The sequence below is a fragment of the Brachyhypopomus gauderio genome, chromosome 4 (genome assembly GCF_052324685.1).
Source record: "Brachyhypopomus gauderio isolate BG-103 chromosome 4, BGAUD_0.2, whole genome shotgun sequence".
Classification (NCBI taxonomy): Eukaryota; Metazoa; Chordata; class Actinopteri; order Gymnotiformes; family Hypopomidae; genus Brachyhypopomus; species Brachyhypopomus gauderio.
The window spans coordinates 11,927,675-11,945,314 of NC_135214.1; the positions used below are offsets into that span (position 1 = coordinate 11,927,675).

General features: G+C 44.1%; 1 protein-coding gene across 3 annotated transcripts; it reads right to left on the minus strand.

Annotated features, from left to right (window-relative positions):
• Positions 1-4,560: 4,560 nt before the first annotated feature.
• On the minus strand, positions 4,561-15,351 carry LOC143512198 (UDP-glucuronosyltransferase-like). 3 transcript variants are annotated; one of them, XM_077002228.1, is made up of 6 exons: positions 14,362-15,350; positions 8,437-8,568; positions 6,819-6,906; positions 6,354-6,573; positions 5,944-6,226; positions 4,561-5,156 (listed from the first exon to the last, which is right to left on the minus strand). In XM_077002228.1, the coding sequence occupies exons 1-5, from the start codon at positions 15,202-15,204 to the stop codon at positions 5,947-5,949; spliced, it is 1,563 nt and encodes a 520-aa protein (XP_076858343.1). In that variant the 5' UTR covers positions 15,205-15,350; the 3' UTR covers positions 4,561-5,156; positions 5,944-5,946. The 3 variants fall into 3 exon arrangements, with proteins under 3 accessions (XP_076858343.1, XP_076858342.1, XP_076858344.1); XM_077002227.1 differs by having other exon boundaries at positions 4,561-6,226; positions 14,362-15,351; XM_077002229.1 differs by lacking the exon at positions 14,362-15,350 and adding an exon at positions 11,908-14,325 and having other exon boundaries at positions 4,561-6,226.
• Between the last annotated feature and the right edge of the window lie 2,289 nt (positions 15,352-17,640).

Below are 17,640 nucleotides of genomic sequence, written 5' to 3' on the forward strand. Positions count from 1 at the left end.
AGCCCACGAAGTGCGCATTTGTAGGCCAGTTACGTCACTGCGCCGCGACGAGGCTGTCCCAATTCGTGGGCTCCTTCTTATGCGGCCGACGAATGTAGCCTTCAAAACCCCGAAAACGAAGGATGCATCTGAGTATCCTTCGCGTCCCACCATATCCCAGGATTCATTGCTCTATGAACAATAAACAGGCGGAGTCTAGTGTACGGGCCGAAGAATTCGTTTTTAAATGTCGGTATTTTTTTAATATGGACATTTATACTGCAATGAGATGCTAAATAACATGCCAGTTATTAATGATATTGCAGGTAAACCTGTGCTTTGAGTATTTACTAAAGAGTAACGTTTATAAAAATACATTGAATTTTGTTATGAAGTTATACTTCCTGCCAAACATGTGAATACATGTTCAACGCATTTTCTTTTAGGCATTTGTAGGTGATGTGATATTTGTCGGACAGCGCGCTAACACGTATGTAACGTATGTAACGGGGCAGAGCGTGGTCACGCAAACATACGTCTTGCGAAGACTGTCACGGGGTGTAGTTCATCTATTGCTCTGTATTCTATTTGCTTTGCCTGGTGTTGCCTAGCAACCCGCTTTGTTAGGGTGCTGTACGCTTCGGTCCAACAATAAACAAAGTGCCTCGGCACATAACATGGTGTCAGAAGTTGGTGGATTCTCGCTATGGAGAACTGAGAGATGAACTGATTCGAGACAAGATCGTACTGGGTGTTGCAAATGAGGGTACACGTCGTAGGTTGTTAAGAGAAAAAACTTTAACACTGCTTAGTCCAATAGACATGTGTCGTGCGTCTGAACAGACAGATATCCGTATGAGAGCGATGGACATAACGTTAGCAAGCCTTACTGGAGACGCAGCTCACACCGTTACTAGGCAACGTTTCAAACCAAATCAGTGGCTGCAAAGCAATTCATCCAGCGCCTTGGATACAGAGAACACGTGCAGATACTTGTGGCAATACACATTCGAGGGGCAGGGAATCAGTCTGGTTACAACATGAATGAATATATGAACAAGTTTTCTCTTAAATTTTTTTTATTTTATTTTTTTTAGAAGTCTCAAAGTTACTATTATAGATTGAGTCTCTCAGGTGGCTTAGATAAGCGTCCAACCCTGGTGTATGTGCATCCATCAACCGACACAGGCACAGTTTGCTCAGCCACAGCAGTCTGTGTGGTGCTGGGAGAACAACTATCCCCCATGTAACTCTCTGGCTCAGGAAGTGCTTCACGCTCACCCACCTCCCGTGATCTGTGAGCATTCGGTTCAGCTACTCTGAGATCCACTCTATTGCGGCAGAAGATGTAGCCACCAACATCCACCAGATAAGAATGGGGTGCCACTTTGCGAAGACAGGTGCCCACTTTCCAACTACCACAACCATCCCCAGACAGTGGTTTCATCCTGACAGTCTCTCCAATTTCCAGCTCTGGCAAGTCACGAGCAGACCTGTCGTAGTAGAATTTAGCAAGCTGTTTGCGGTGCCGTAGATTTTCAGTGACTCCTGTCACAATGCATGGTTCCAGAAGCTTATTTGTCACTGGAATTGAAGACTTTAACCTCCGGGACATGAGACGCTGCGCTGGACTGCTGTTCATGTTTTCTGTAGGGGTGTTCCTCCAGTGCAGTATGGCATTCCAATGATCATCTGTGTCATGCATCGCCTTCCGCAAGAGGTTTTTAACTATTTTAACAGCTGATTCTGCTTTGCCATTGGCTTTGGGATATCTTGGGGAGGAGGTCACATGCTCAAATTCCCAGTCAGAGGCAAAGCATTTGAACTTGGCAGTGAATTGTGGGCCATTGTCTGTAATTACCTTGTCTGGCTGACCATATCTGGCAAACTGTGCCTTGCAGCGCTTGATCACCATTTCTGCAGAGAGATCAGGCAGTAAATCAATCTCCCAGAAGTCTGAGTAGTGATCCACTACAAGGAGATAGTCCTTCTGTCTGTGGCTGAACAAATCCATGCTAAGGATCTGCCATGGCCTGCTTGGCACTTCATGTGAGAGCATAGATTCCTTTTGCTGCTTGTGTGCATACTCATTGCAGGTTGAGCATGCACTCACAAAGTCTTTTATTTCAGCCTGCATGTTGGGCCAGTACAGTGTCTCACGAGCCTGCCGATAGCAGGCATCTCCTCCAATGTGACTTGAATTTATACGAACTAACATCTCTGGGCGCAGTGACTTTGGGATGATGACCGTCTGCCCTCTGAACAGAATACCATTCGGTGCACTGACCTCATCTCGGAATGACCAATATTCCCTGATTATGTGGGGCGTTTTTTCCTTTACCTCAGGCCAGCCCAACAAAACTGCTGATTTTAGAGCCTGAAGACATTCATCTCTTTCAGTGTGCAGTTTAATCTGCTCTAGCCGCTGGTCACTCACGTTTAAGTAGTCTGCCTGGTTGATGTGCTGTACATCTTCCTGCACTTGCTGCAAGGAGCAGATGGCATGTCGCTGGTATACCGGTTCCTTGCTTCTGCATTCTCCTATGGCTCTACTAAGTGTGTCACTGATGAACATGTCTGGGCCTGGCTTGTAAACAACCTGCAGGTTATAGTTCTGTAAAGTCAGAAGCATGCTCTGAAGTCTTTTCGGAGCACTGAGAAGAGGTTTACTGAAGATGGTGATCAACGGCTTGTGGTCTGTTTCCACCGTAACGGTCTCACGGCCGTATAAGTAGTGGTGAAACCTCTGACAAGCAAACACTATGCTGAGACACTCCTTTTCGATTTGCGCATAGTTTTTTTTCTGTAGCAGTTAGTGCCCTTGAGGCAAATGCAACTGGCTGGCCATACTGCATAAGGCAACATCCAAGTCCACTCTGACTGGCATCACTTTGTACAGTGACAGGTTTTAGTGACGTCATTGTAGCGCAAGACAGGTGTGGATGTTGCCAAAGATTTCAGCTCATTGACAGCTGCCTCGTGTTTGGGCAACCAGTGCCAGGGTGTGTCTTTATCCAGTAAGCGCCGCAATGGCTCACATACACTTGATAAATGTGGCATGAATTTGGCTAAATAATTTGTAAAGCCAATAAGACGCTGCACGCCTTTCGCGTCTGTGGGGTTAGGCATGTGGATGATGGCTCTTACCTTCTCCGAGTCGGGCTTAAGACCACTGGACGAGAGAATGTGGCCATGAAATCGTACTTCAGCTACCTTGAACTGTAATTTCTTCAAGCTCAGGCGCAACTTGACTTCTCGGCAGCGCTCCATCAAGGCCAAAAGCTTGGCATCATGGTCAATCTCCGCTTCTTTATCTGTATCACCACAGCCTACGATAAGGATGTCATCAGCAAGAGGTTCGACACCTTTAAGTCCAGTCAACAATTCGTGTTGCTTGCGTTGGTACACCTCTGGTGCGACCGAGACACCAAATGGTAGCATCAACCAGCGTTTCCTACCCCACGGGGTCCAGAAGGTGGTCATAAAACTGCTCTCATCATCCAACCTGCATTGTAGGAATGCATGCCTGGCATCTACGAGGGTGAATACTCTTGCCTTTGGTAGCTTGTACAGCACATCCTCCAGTGTCGGCATGATGTAGTGTGATCGCTTCAGTGCTTTGTTCAGAAACTTGGGATCTAGACATATTCTCAGTTTCCCCGGTTTCTTGACTATAACCATGTTACTGATCCAGTCTGTCGGCTCTGTAACATCTGCAATGTGACCCTCAGCTTGATACTCATCCAGTTGAGCTTTAACAGCTGCCTTCATTGCTATGGGGACATTGCGAGGGGCACACTGAACCGGAGTCACAGTGGGATCCAGCTCGAAATGGACATCCCCAGGGACAGATTCCACAGGTGAGTTGAATACATCACTGAATTTGCCAAGCAGTACTTCTCTGGTCAGTGATATAGACTGTGCGTGTTCAATTTTCTGAATGTCTTCAGGAATTGTGAACTGCATGAGCCCTAAACGTACACAAGTGCAGCCTGACAGGAGTGGACTCTGTGAGGTCTTCATTATCTCAAATGACAAACAGTGTTTCTTGCCACGCACCACACATTCAGTGTCAAAAACACCCAAGGAGCTCAATATCTCTCCTGAGTACAGTTTTAATTTGGTGTTGCTAGGGCGAAGTTGTGTGTCGGGTGCCAGCCTGGTCTTGTCTTTATAGCTCATCACGTTGCAGGTGGCCCCAGAGTCCAGCTGACAACGCTGTGGTTTGTCGTTGTGTAGACGCAGTGTGACAAACCATTTCTTCCCCTCCGCTTCTAATGCCCCAATCGACTCATGCATGTAAATGTCGTCATCTGCCAGTCTGTCCTCAGCTGCATTTTCCTTGCAGTATATCTTCCTTTCTTTGCGTTCTTTCTTGATTTTTAAACACACCTTTGCAAAGTGGTTATTTGTTCCACAGGATTTACAAGCTTTGCCATATGCTGGACAGTGTTCGCTGCCCCATTTAGTCATGAATTTAGTTTTTTGGATTGAGTCAATGAAAAAAAATTTGTGTGATTGATTAATTACATTTTATTACATTGAGCCAATGCTTTATTTTTTTTCAGTGTGGTCATTTCAAGGTAAATATAGAAAATCCCTTCCATACTTGTAAGAATTAAGAATTGACATGTGTAAGAATTAACATGCATATACAGTATTTGTGCCAATGCAAAAACAAACAAACAAAATCATTACCTATAATTAAGAGGTGTCAAAAAAAAAAAAAATAATAATAATTAAGAGGTGTCTGGTTTCTGCATTGGTTTCCTCTGAAAGAATAGATGTACACTGAAATTGTCACTAATGGAATAATTTATTTTATAACATGATAACAACACCATTTAATATCAGCCACCTCTGAAATACCCCACATGAGCATTGACTGCTCTCTGTCATATGGGATGATCCTACTAAGTCAAGTTCATTATTATTATAGTACAGAGCATTATTATAACAGAACATAAAATAAAGAAAATTATTATAACAAGAACAGTATTATATCATAGAGCATAGAACATTATTAACTCACTGAATACATCTGGTTTACCCCCTAGAAAGGTTCCAGATAGTCTAGCCCACATTTCCCAGAATTCCAAGCGGGTCTATAAGACATGCTCAGTAAACCCGCACTCCTTCTTAGGCACCCCCACTGACCCACGCTGCAGACATGGCTCCTGGGGAACAAACACAGAAGGCAGGAAAACAGATCTGGGTAAGCTCAATAAAATGCTACCACTGTCCCTACCTATGGTCTGACTCTTCTTGCTGGTGTGCCCTCCTAGCATAGAAAAGTACAAGTTTTTTAAATTGCTAAACCATTGGCACAAGGTATGAACAGTGTTACACATTATACAGAGAGCTACAAAAGAGCTACCTACATCTACCTACATACAAGTGTATGGTTTCATTTCACTGGTGTCTATGTTGTGTCTTTATACCTATAAGCTCATTGAGCTACATTCAAACATTTAAAACCCCATAAACTCCCCAACACTACCAACCCACACACCCAACCCATATGCAGTTACACGTGTGGGCCTTAGTGGGCCATCACAAACATAGAGAATAGAGCATCATCATAGCATAGAAAATAAAACATTATAAGGACCGTAGGAACTTAATTTCCTAAATTTGGGATCAAAAAATGTATTCATTCATTTATTATAACAGAACATTAAACATAGAGCATTATTATAACAAAGAACATTATTATGGCATACAACATTATATCCTCATAATCAGACCATTTCCAGTAATCAAAGACAAATACAAGCTAAAAAAAAGCCATTATACTTTAACACCTATGATGCCAAAGACAGAAAGTGAAGATATTCAAGTGTTCAGGTGATATATGTCAGTCAGTTGGCTAAATATCACTTTTGTACAAACCAGAGCATTCATCCAGTGTAGAAAATATAAATACTTTATACTTAAGATCACTTGATAGTGCAACTCACTCACCAGTTACTCCTTTTTTTTCTTCTGCCTGATTCCAAAACACTTCTTGAAACAGAACACACAACTTTTGACAGTAACGTAGATGACAGTGACCAGGATGAAAAGCAGGAACGCAAAGACATCCAGGCTGTGGTACTGAATCCAGTTCAGTTCATGGGCAGCTGGTCTGAGATGCTCCGCCCCCTTATGCCTCATAACATATTCAGTCCAGTACACAGCCAAATCTAGCGGTTCAATTGGCCGATCTCTGTGCATGACAGACAGCTTCATTATCTTCTCTTTATAGCTGTGAAATCAAAAGAATGTACAGTTAATCAGTGGAAGCACAGATAGGATTAATTTGCCCATGTATAGTTGGTCATTTGTGTAGTTCTTTGTCCTTCTAAATTCTAAGCCTGATGCAAGCCTACAACCTTTTGTCATTGATGACTTTTTTGAGAGCCACCAGCAGCTTCTCTGAGGTCATGTCAAAGATGTTCACCCTCTCTGCAACCCCACGGACGACCATGCGCTGTACGTTGTCTGCTTGGTCTCCGAACAGCGGGATGGTCACCATGGGCACACCGTTACAGATGCCTTCATAGATACTGTGTGTCCCGCCATGTGTGATGAATGCTTTTGCCTTAGGGTGTGCTTTAACAGACAAACAAACTGATTAAGTCCTTAAATTGACCATTAATCCAAAGGGTTTTTCCTTAGAAATATTCTAGCTGCAGTCCGTAGTAACAGTGTTGGGGGCTATGTTTGGCTTATAATAACACACATATGCGTCAGGACATAATGAACAAAAAGTTCAGTTCTGAGTTTGATAAGTATGATCACTACAGTACCAGGTCTCAAAATATCTTCCTGCCTGTAGTGTGAAAGTATAAACAAACCTAAAAGATCATTCTGTGGGAGCCATTTCATCACTTTGATGTTCTTTGGGATATCTTTGGGAAGTGTCCCAGTATATCTCCACACAACCTGATAAGAGTGGAACATTAACATTAGTGAAATGTTGCTTTGTAACAGGGATCTCTGCATGCAGTTTGGATTTAGATAGATAGGTTAGATAGGTTTTTTTTAATCCCTTTGGGAGTTTTCCCTCAGGGAAATTAAGATTCCAGCATTACAGTAGGAGAAATAAGAATGGATATATACAGATTAAAGAGATTAAAAAACTAGTACTACTAATAATAAATAATAAAGAAAACAATAGAATATACGTGCCAAAGTGTCCAGCAGAAGAGCTATTGCACATAATTATTGCACTCTGTTAAAAATAGTATTGCACTCAGTGCCGGAGTGGGACACTTTTTCAGCCCGGGAGTTTCATGCCCAAATCCGGCCCAAAATTATTTTTCCCTTCGAATCGGCCCAAACTAGTGACTGACATCAGCCGGCCCATCGGGAATGCTCCCGAATTTCCCGATTAGCCACTCCGGCTCTGATTGCACTGGTTATGTTTTAATGAGCTTTTAAAGTTTTTGTATGTAGTCCGGTTAGTGTTTTAATCATTTATTAGAAATCTGTGCTCTTTTAGTTAAAAGAGCAGTCCTGTAGTTTGGGTTTCATTTGTCTTCACATGTACAATTCTGGGCCTCTGTTACTGTATAAAAGCCAATCACATGGCCATTGTCATGTCCAGCTCCTCCCTCCTCCCTGGTCCCGCCTAGTTTTCCCGTTCCCTTGGTTTCCCCTCTGTCTGCCACGCCCCTATCCTCATTGTTCCCACATGCGTCTCATTTCACCTCCATGTTTTCTGTGTATTTAAACCCCTCTGTTCTACCCCTTGTCGTCGGTCATTGTATGTGAGTCTCCTTGCCTTCCTGATTCTTGCATGTTCTAGGTTTTGATGTCCCTGGTTTATGTTTCTGTGTTTACTCTGGTCGCTTCTGCCTGTGTATGGTTTTATCCCGTTGCCCTTCTGCTCCGCTCTGTGTTGTCGGTCTTGTCTATCGTCTTGTATTTTGGGTTTATGTTTAACCTCGTTGTGTTCTGTTGTAGTCCTTCCTTTGTTGTGTTTAGTTGTAGTCTGGTTTGTTCTCTCATCAGCTGTCAGGTTTTGTTACTCTCTCTCCCCTTCATCATTACTCCCCTTGGTGTAATGGTTCTCCGCGTTCCATTCAGGTAGCGTGCGTGTGGTAAAGTTCCTATGTGTGTTGACTTTGCTTAGTTGTCTGGTTGGTCTCGTTCCATAGTATTAGCCTTTTGTTGTACAGTGTAGTCCCAATTTGTGTTCTGTGTTTCTGTCTAGTGTTTTGTCGTTCCCCTTTTAATAAATATTCATCACTTTGCATTTGCGTCACCCTTGTTTCTGGTAAACGTAACAGCCATACAAGGACAGACAGTGCAGTGTCTGACTTTTACTAATCGCTGGTTGTGTGACATGCTTTCGGATGTTTGTCTGGATGGTGGTGGTGCTGATGCTTTGGGCTCACATTGGGCTCACCTTTTGGGGGATGTGTCTGAATTGGGCTCACCTTCTGGGGGATGTGTCTGAATTGGGCTCACCTTCTGAGGGATGTGTCTGAAGGCCTCCAGGAACTGCCTGGTTTTGACCTCGGGCAGCTCGGACACCATGGAGCCCAGAGTGAAGACGACAAACCCGTGTTCCCCAGAGCCATTCACAAACTCCTGCAGCTCCTGCAGTGTTGGGACATTTGTGTTAAATCACGAAGGAATTAACAGTGGAATTAACATTTTTTTTCTACTCAGATTCATTTTCAGATTCATTCAATTCATTTTTTAATTCTTAATCACATAAAAGAGCATTAAGATGGCTTAATACACCTGGATGATGTAACATACAGTATTTAAACATTTCATGGGATACAACAAAAAGGAACACACACACACAAACACAAATATACCAAAGGCATGACCAGAACCATTTTATTTTTAACAGCAGTATTATAGTAGTAGTATACCTGTAACGCAGCATGCACTACGGATCGAGGAGGCGGACACAAATGCTGAGGAGAGCGAGATTTAATGAAGGGAATACCGAACTCATGGTCAAAAATGAAGGCATACGGACAGGTGGGAACACTGACGACAGGAGTGTGACTGACAGAGGGAACTATGACAATGGATAACGAGGCAGGATAAACAGGCAAAGGAAAACACAAGCACGTGGAACTGGGAACCAGAGTGACAGCGAGGGGGGGGGGGGGGGTAGCCTTACGTGACAGTAACCTCCTCAAAGGTCGACGAAAGGAAAAGACAGACCACGGGGAACAAGGCACTAGGACAAAACAGGAGACCATGGGATATGGCGAGGGACAGCGGACACGGGACAGAACATCGCCGGACAGATCGGAGCAAGACAGGGGGAACCTGCAGGGACGACAGGGCCAGGAAAGAGGACCGGAGACGACGGGGCACAGAACCTGGGGTATGGCAGAGGAGAGAGATGAGGAGACAGGTATGGAGACAGACAGGGCCACAACATTATCAAAAAGACCTGAGGTAAAGGGAGACTGGACAGGACCAGGACAAGACATGGGAACAGATCTGGATGGGTCAGGACAGAGGTTAGACACAGGACTGAGGCCAGGAAGCTGGGCTGAGGTAGACACGGAGGAAAGTATACTTTGGATTACAGACACAGGAACGGGAACGACACAGGGACAGGAACATAGACATGGGCGGACACAACAACCGGAACAGGGACCAACAAAAAACCAGGGACAGAGCACGGTAACAAGGGAAACACAGGCAGAGTACGGGAAACAACACCAGAGACAAAACTTTCAGACCTTGGCCCACAGGTGGGGAAATCAGCCTTTGCAGGAGCTGGAGGAGCCTGAATACGGTCTGTGGGGACAGGCGGGACCGGCTGATGTGCTGCGGGGTCAGGCTGATGGGTCATCGGTACCGGTGGGGCCCTCTGGGGCCCGCTGGTGGGTAGCGGGGATAGGGACTGACCCTCTCCAGGTCATAGTAGCAGGAGCGGAGGAGGGACCCGAAGGTGTAGGGGACGTCGATAAGACGTCATCAGGATGTGGGGACGCCGAGGCGGCGTCATCAGAACTGACGTCATCGGGCATGGAGACCTGGGTTAATGATGACCCCCTCAGGGTCACAAGGACAGGTGGTGACCCCCTCTGGGTCGCGAGAGCGTTAGTAGGCCACTCCTGGGCTGCTGGCACGGTCATAGGCTGCTCCTGGGCCTCGGGTAACCGAGCTGGCCACTCTTGGGGAGCGTGGCCACTACTCCCCCCCCAAACTTTTACACTTTAAGAGCTATTTAACCGCTCATCTTTTACATTTTAAGAGCTACAGTGCCCCGTTGAACCTTTCAACCTTTTGCCACATTTAAGGCTTCAAACGTAAAGATATACATTGTTTTGTGAAGAATCAACAACAAGTAGGACACAATCGTGAAGTGGAACAACATTTATTGGTTATTTTTAAACTTTTTTAACAAATAAAAAACTGAATAGTGGGGCGTGCAATATTATTCAGCCCCTTTACTTTCAGTTCACCAAACTCACTCTAGAAGTTCAGTGAGGATTTCTGAATGATCCAATTTTATCCTAAATGACTGATGATGATAAATAGAATCCACCTGTGTGTAATCAAGTCTCCGTATAAATGCACCTGGTCTGTGATGGTCTCAGGGTTCAGTTTAATATGCAGAAAGCATCATGAAGACCAAGGAACACACCAGGCAGGTCCGAGATAATGTGGAGAAAGTAAAAGCCAGATTTGGATACAAAAAGATTTCCCAGGGTTTAAACATCTAAATGAGCACTGTGCAAGCGATCATATTGAAATGGAAGGAGTATAAGGCCACTGCAAATCTACCAAGACCCGGTCATCCCTCTAAACTTTCATCTTGAACAAGGAGAAGACTGATCAGAGATGCAACCAAGAGGTCCATGATCACTCTGGATGAACTGCAGAGATCTACAGCTGAGGTGTAAGAGAGTCTGTGCATAGGACAACAGTCGTACACTGCACAAATCTGGCCTTTATAGAAGAGTGGCAAGAAGAAAGCCATTTCTTAAAGATATCCATAAAAGCTCTTGTTTAAAGACACACCAAACATGTGGAAGAAGGTGCTCTGGTCAGATGAAACCAAAATCGAACTTTTTGGCCACAATGCAAAACGATATGTTTGGCGTAAAAGCAACACAGCTCATCACCCTAAACACACTATCCCCACTGTCAAACATGGTGGTGGCAGCATCATACCATACCCAACATCTGGAGAAAAAACCTAACAACTAATAGTCAGGCTAGCAGAACTAGCAGGGCAAATTGAGTTTTTTGGCTTTCCCCACACTTTATGCAGTCAGACTGCTCTACCCTTTACCCTAATTTCAACACAGGGTTCATGTTCTTCACAAATGTTGCAAGTCATCGTTGCCCAGCAGAAATTACGGTTAGAACATTTAATTTCTTAAACAGATTCCAGCCACTGCCTTCATCTCTACCTAAAACACACATACGCTTACACACACTTGCAAGTGTGCAGAAAATACTGAAATGTGTGATATCTGTAATATTCAATCTCTTCTTCATAGAAAAAAGGGTGAAAAGGGGAATCATATTAATTAAGAGGACAGCTATATTACTTTTATGTGACAATTGGTAAATAATAATGACAGACTTTTTAAAGTTACTGAGGAAGATGTTCATTTAAAATAACCAGTAATATGACTACATTATCTGGTTATAAGTTAATATGAATTATCTGGTTAGGATGTTAGGACTGGAATTGGTGCTTAATCTTAATAACCTATAGATACATATAGCCTGCTATAGATACATTAAGAATAGTGATTATGATTAAAGGAACTTCCATAGCCTCATTTTTACATCTGATCTGAAACGATAGTATATAAACACAGATAAGCCCTAGTGAAATTCTTTTCTTCTTAAAGTAATTACAAATAACTGAAGTAAATCATGATTGCAGATCAAGTCAAAACACACTACACATGAAAAAGGCAGGTAGTGGTTGTCCCTACTCACCCCTGAGAGAGGATGCATTTTGGCACAGTTTATTCCCCCAATCATCACCATGTTGGGCATTTGGGGTCTGGGGTACTCAAAGCTGAAGTCAGACCTAAGAAGCCAAATGGCTCCTCTCCTGAGGAGCTCCTCATAGGTGACATCCTTCTTCAGGTATTGACTGCTTAGTTCGTCAAAGCCCCCAAACATTAGTTGACAGATGTAAAGCTCCACCATTGCCATCAGTGCGTTCTTCACCCTCTGGGGAAAATCCATAACATCTGTGTTTTTTGTGAAGAAGCGTGGGATGAAGGCAGGAGGTGAAGGGGCTTGGACCGCTCTCATGTCAAGTTCGCAGGGGAGCCCACGCAGGAAGTAGACAACAGGAAGCGAGAAGGCTTCGGCAATGATGGGACCACATGGCTGGAGAGGGTCAGTGAGCATGAGGTCAAAGCTGTATTCCCTCAGACTCTTCATCATGACCTCATCATACAGCCCCTCACAGCTTTTCACATACATATTGGTGAGGTTCAGAAGTAGCCTAATAGTTTCTAGAAGATCAGAAGTCTTCTGAGTCCTCATGACTCCCTCTTTCAGCTTATTTACACTAGTGTCCTTGAAGTTCAGAGTGGTGTACGTGTTAGCACCACGGATCAGAAAGTTGGTCTCGGGCACCAGGACCACCACCTCGTGTCCTCTATGGGACAACTCCTCCACCAGGAGTTTCAGACTGAGCCAGTGACTGCCATCCACGGGCATGACCAGCACCTTCCCACCGTGCACAACCCCCATGATGCCACACAGAAAGGTCAACAGCCCGAGAGCTGCTGCACTCTGTGCGGTTAGCATGCCTCTCCCAAACCTTCGCATGAGAGTAAGACTCTGTGAAGTTCCTTGTGGGTGCAACTTTGAGATCAAATTCACTCTGAATGCACAGTCTCTGTGTCAGTATTAAAGCACAGTGAAGGTCTGGAGTCCAGTCTCTGTGTCAGTATTAAAGTATAGTGAAGGTCTGGAGCCCAATCTCTGTGTCAGTATTAAAGTATAGTGAAGGTCTGGAGCCCAGTCTCTGTGTCAGTATTAAAGTATAGTGAAGGTCTGGAGTCCAGTCTCTGTGTCAGTATTAAAGTATAGTGAAGGTCTGGAGCCCAGTCTCTGTGTCAGTATTAAAGTATAGTGAAGGCCTGGAGCTCAGTCTCTGTGTAAGTATTAAAGCACAGTGAAGTCCTGGAGCCCAGTCTATGTGTCAGTATTAAAGTATAGTGAAGGCCTGGAGCTCAGTTTCTGTGTAAGTATTAAAGCACAGTGAAGGCCTGGAGCCCAGTCTATGTGTCAGTATTAGAGCTGCAGTAGTCAAGTGTGCCACTAGCTTCTGCCACTAAAGGAGTCAACACTCCTCCTTCAAGCACTTCTAATCCTTCCTCTCCTCATTCCACGCATGCTTAGCCTGCCCTCTATGTGTTATAGATGTATGGTGAATAATTCAGAGACTGGAGGGGGGGCTGAACCGCCTCATTATAGATACGTTTTCTGATTGGTTAATAGAGCTGGGCTACAGGAATTACAGAGCACAAGGCAGTGGCTGAGACTTAGAGCCTGTATATTGGTGATGGCTATCAGGTTGACATCCAGGCTGTTTCCATAAAATAAATCACTTAGAGTAGCTTTTACAGAACATTTCTACCTTGAAATTGATATTAATGTAGTAATATATAAAGGACAGTAATGGATGAGATATGTGACCTCATTTAAAAGTAGGTTTGGTGGGTATGACTTGAAAGCACAGGGCATTAATGAGAGGGTCGAAATCCAACTGCATTTGATTCTGAAATTCAAGAAGCTTATAGTGATTTCACATTGAAACATGTTGACTAATATCTTTGGGTCACTGAAGATCCAACCAGTTTTGGCCCAGAGGAATACAGTCTACGCACATACAGGTGTGTTTGGGCAGATTAGAATGAGCACCGTCAGCAATGGGACGAGCCTGGGTGATAAGCACACACTGTAATGATGAGATCAGGACGGATGTCACACTCTGCAGTAACATCAGCGAAAATGGCAAAAATGTGGTTAGTAAAAGATAGGCAGTAGATAACCTTTTGTGTAGTATGTTGTGCTGATGTGTTCTGGAGTCTCTTTAAAAACCGCCCAATGCACCTCCCGACAAACACAGTAAAACGGCAGAATCATGTGATCAATAAGAAATCTGTGGCATTTGTCTTTACATTAGAGTCACCTCCTTGTGTCACGTTTAGATCTACCACTCTATTGACAGTTTGCAAAAACATCTGCCACTGTGTAAATCAGATCTGCTGTGCTAAATTAAAGTATCGGCAATGCAGTGGCCCTAATGTAAATGCCTGCTAACAACACAGCCTACTGGAAGGGAGCAGCGTTATGGAACTCATTGATCTACAGACATGACTGAACTCTCCTGAACAGCCTGGCACAAGGCGCAGCTGGTGCGGTTACCTGAGGCAGCGGCTTTGCCTTGTGAGTGATGTGTCCCATCATGACCATGTTGGGCATCAGCGGCCGAGGAAACTCGGTGGTGTAGTCGAGGTACACGAGCCAGAGAGCTGCACGGCTCAGGATCTGCAGCATGGGCATTTCTCTTTGGAGAATCTTAGAGGCTATTTTGTCTGCATGGGCGTACAAATGGCTGCAGGCTGCAGGCTGTACCAGAGCTCTCAGCGTGTTTATGCTCCTCTGCCAAAAGTTCATGCGGTCGGTAAACCCAGTGACCAGATGTGGGGTGTACGAAGGTGGGCTTGGACTCTTGGTGGCCAGAAACTGGACACCACAAGGAAGGTTTCCATGCATGTAAATGGAAGGGATGGAAAGATATTCTCCAACGATGGGTCCAAGAGGCTCAAAGGGGTCTGTGAGAAGAGCATCAAAGTTCCAGTCCCGTAAGGTCTTCATCAAATCCTTGTTGAGGAGCAAGCTCTCAATATTTTTCACTGAAACAATCTTCAGCATGTCAATCGTGAATAAAAATTTCCAAAATCTGACCAGGTCAGAAGAGGTGTCCATGCTGATGAAATTTTCCACATTTGCTGCAAATTTTTTTTTTATCTGCGCGCTGGTGTAGTTCACTGGATACGTAAGCGTGGTCGTGTGTTCTGTGGGACCCAAACTCAGACTTTCATTGGGGATGACGACCACCACCTCATTCCCTCTCTTTCCCAGTTCCACCACTACAGCCTTGATGTCATACCAGTGACTGCCATCTGCAGGAATCACCAGCAGCTTCCCAGTCTGAGCTGATCCCAGGCAGACGAACAAACACAGCCACAGCAGCACACCAGACATCTTTACCAGGAACCTCCTCTTTTTGACTCTAAGGTTCTAATTAAAAAATACTTTGTTTTCAGCTTGACAGAAATCAAAATGAAAGGAGACTCAGCCCAACACTCAACCTGAGACAGGTATATATATCACCTGGACTAGGTGACCGTGCTCAAAAAGGGGTGTTGCAACTATGCACGTGGGAAGGGCTTCATTATTCAAATATGTGTTACGGTGCTGACAGCATGGAATAGGAAGTAGGATAAAGGTTAGAGGCAGTCAACTGTCTACACAACAAATGGGATTAGCTATATAACACACTTTACCAACTACAACTTCAGTTTCTACCATTAAAACATAAGCGCACATAGAATCACTTTCACACTTACACTTACAATTAAACATAATTTCTGAAAGTGCGTAAGGTGTACAATATAGTTCCTAAATAAAGTGCAACTTGTAAAGGCTCTGTCACAATTCCTATTACACAGCATTGCAAAGTGGACCTTCAGCACTGCCCTGTGCTCTCCAAGTAGATCATTACCAGAGCCTAAAAAGGTTCTTAGATTTTTACTGAACAAATTCTGGTGAACATGGTCTGTCATGATGTGTTTGAGTCCTAACGTTATGTGTCTATGGCGGCGCAGTAAAAGTGATGGGAGTGGTAGTCAGGGTTGGTGACTGACAGGGTAGAGGTATCTGGGTGATGGAGATGGTGTGTGTGTGTGTGTAAGTGTGCATGTGTGAATCCCCCTCTGATGGCTTTCTGCTCTGCGTACTCACTCATTCCCAGCTTGCTCAGGTGTCTAACCTGCGACTGTGTAGAACAGAGGATTCCTCTGCAGTGTTGTTGTTTCAGGTGGCCCAACAGCACCAGATAGATGCTGAACTATTTGCTCCTCCTGATCCTGAGCTGAGTGGGAACTACAGTTTGGTGACTTGTCCTTTCGAGTCTTCACATAAATCCTCTTTCCAATCCCACGGCTGACAACTACCGGAAAAACACGTTTCCCATTCTGAGCAAATCCAGAGGAAATGCAGTGCACTATGTCTCCTGAAACTGCCTGTCTCTCCAACTCGGCATCAGTAGGGAAGACAGCCTTAATCTCTGCTAGAAGGAATGAGGAGAGACCAGTCAGTGAAGTACAGTGAAGTAAATAGACTTGTTTTACTGCAGTTTGGTTAGGAGCCTTAAAACTGGACTCTTTTACCCAAAAGTGTTAGCCCCCCCGATGATGCAGCATTTTGGAGACGACCTCTGACACAGTGCAGATTTGGCATTGATGTGTAGTGACTGATAAGCTTTGTGGTGAAAGGTGTGGCTCATTCCTGTTTGCAACTGGTTTGACTGGAACTTCCGAATAGAAATTATGAGGTGTGTCCACATACTTGCGGCCATATCGTGTGTGTTTAAAGAATTAACGGACATCTTGCTTTTTACACCAATTTATTGTAAAATGCTAAATAATTATTTATATCAAGAGAAATGGAAACACAAAATAGGAACCAGAAAAGATGTATCTATTGTTGTAGCATTGAGTGGAAGACACGGTCAGTTAGAACAGTTAATTTATCAAAATGGTCAATTATGACGGTGCTGAGCAGCATATGAATGAATGAAGTTATGTTTATTTAGGTAGGTTTATATGGTTATATATAGCACATTTCAAAGAAGCCAAGGTCACCAACGCTTGTGTGGCTTATGAACACTATAATTATTTCTACTAACACTATTACTTATCATTAAAGAGGAGCACACCGAGGGCAAAATGTAGAAGAATTTAAAAACAGTCAGAGACAGAGACAGCAACATATGAATGAATAAAGTTGTATTTATGTTTTCTTAGTTAAGTTTATATTGTTATAGTCATATAGCACCTTTCAAAGAAGAGAAGATCACAATTAACATACACAACTCTGGACACACATACACAGGGAGGGGAGAGAGGACACACCCAGGACAGAGCACAACCCACCACTGGACACACAGACACAGGGAGGGGAGAGAGGACACTGTGATAGAAATGCTGAAACTCTCCTTTGCAAGGAGACTAGACAGAGAGAATGCGGGAGTGGAGACATGTGCCAGGCAGGTGACATGTTCCATGTTCCAGACAGACAGAAGGCCCATGCTTGATAAAGAACATGTTCCTCTGAGAGTGCAGAATTTATTCTTACATTCCTATATCCGGTACACACATATTTAATCCTGACATTTAATGACAAATACATCATCTGACTGTAATTGTGCTGACAATGTTTCACATGATTAACCGACCAGCCCTTACTGTATAAAAGGGTTGGAGGTTTGAACAATAGAGTGATTTGGTAAAGTAACCATCCTGTGTGTGTGTGTGTGTGTGTGTGTGTGTGTGTGTGTGTGTGTGTGTGTGTGTGTGTGTGTGTGTGTGTGTGTGTTGCTTTTGCTAACTATCACTCTCTGAGCCGAGCGCTCGTGTC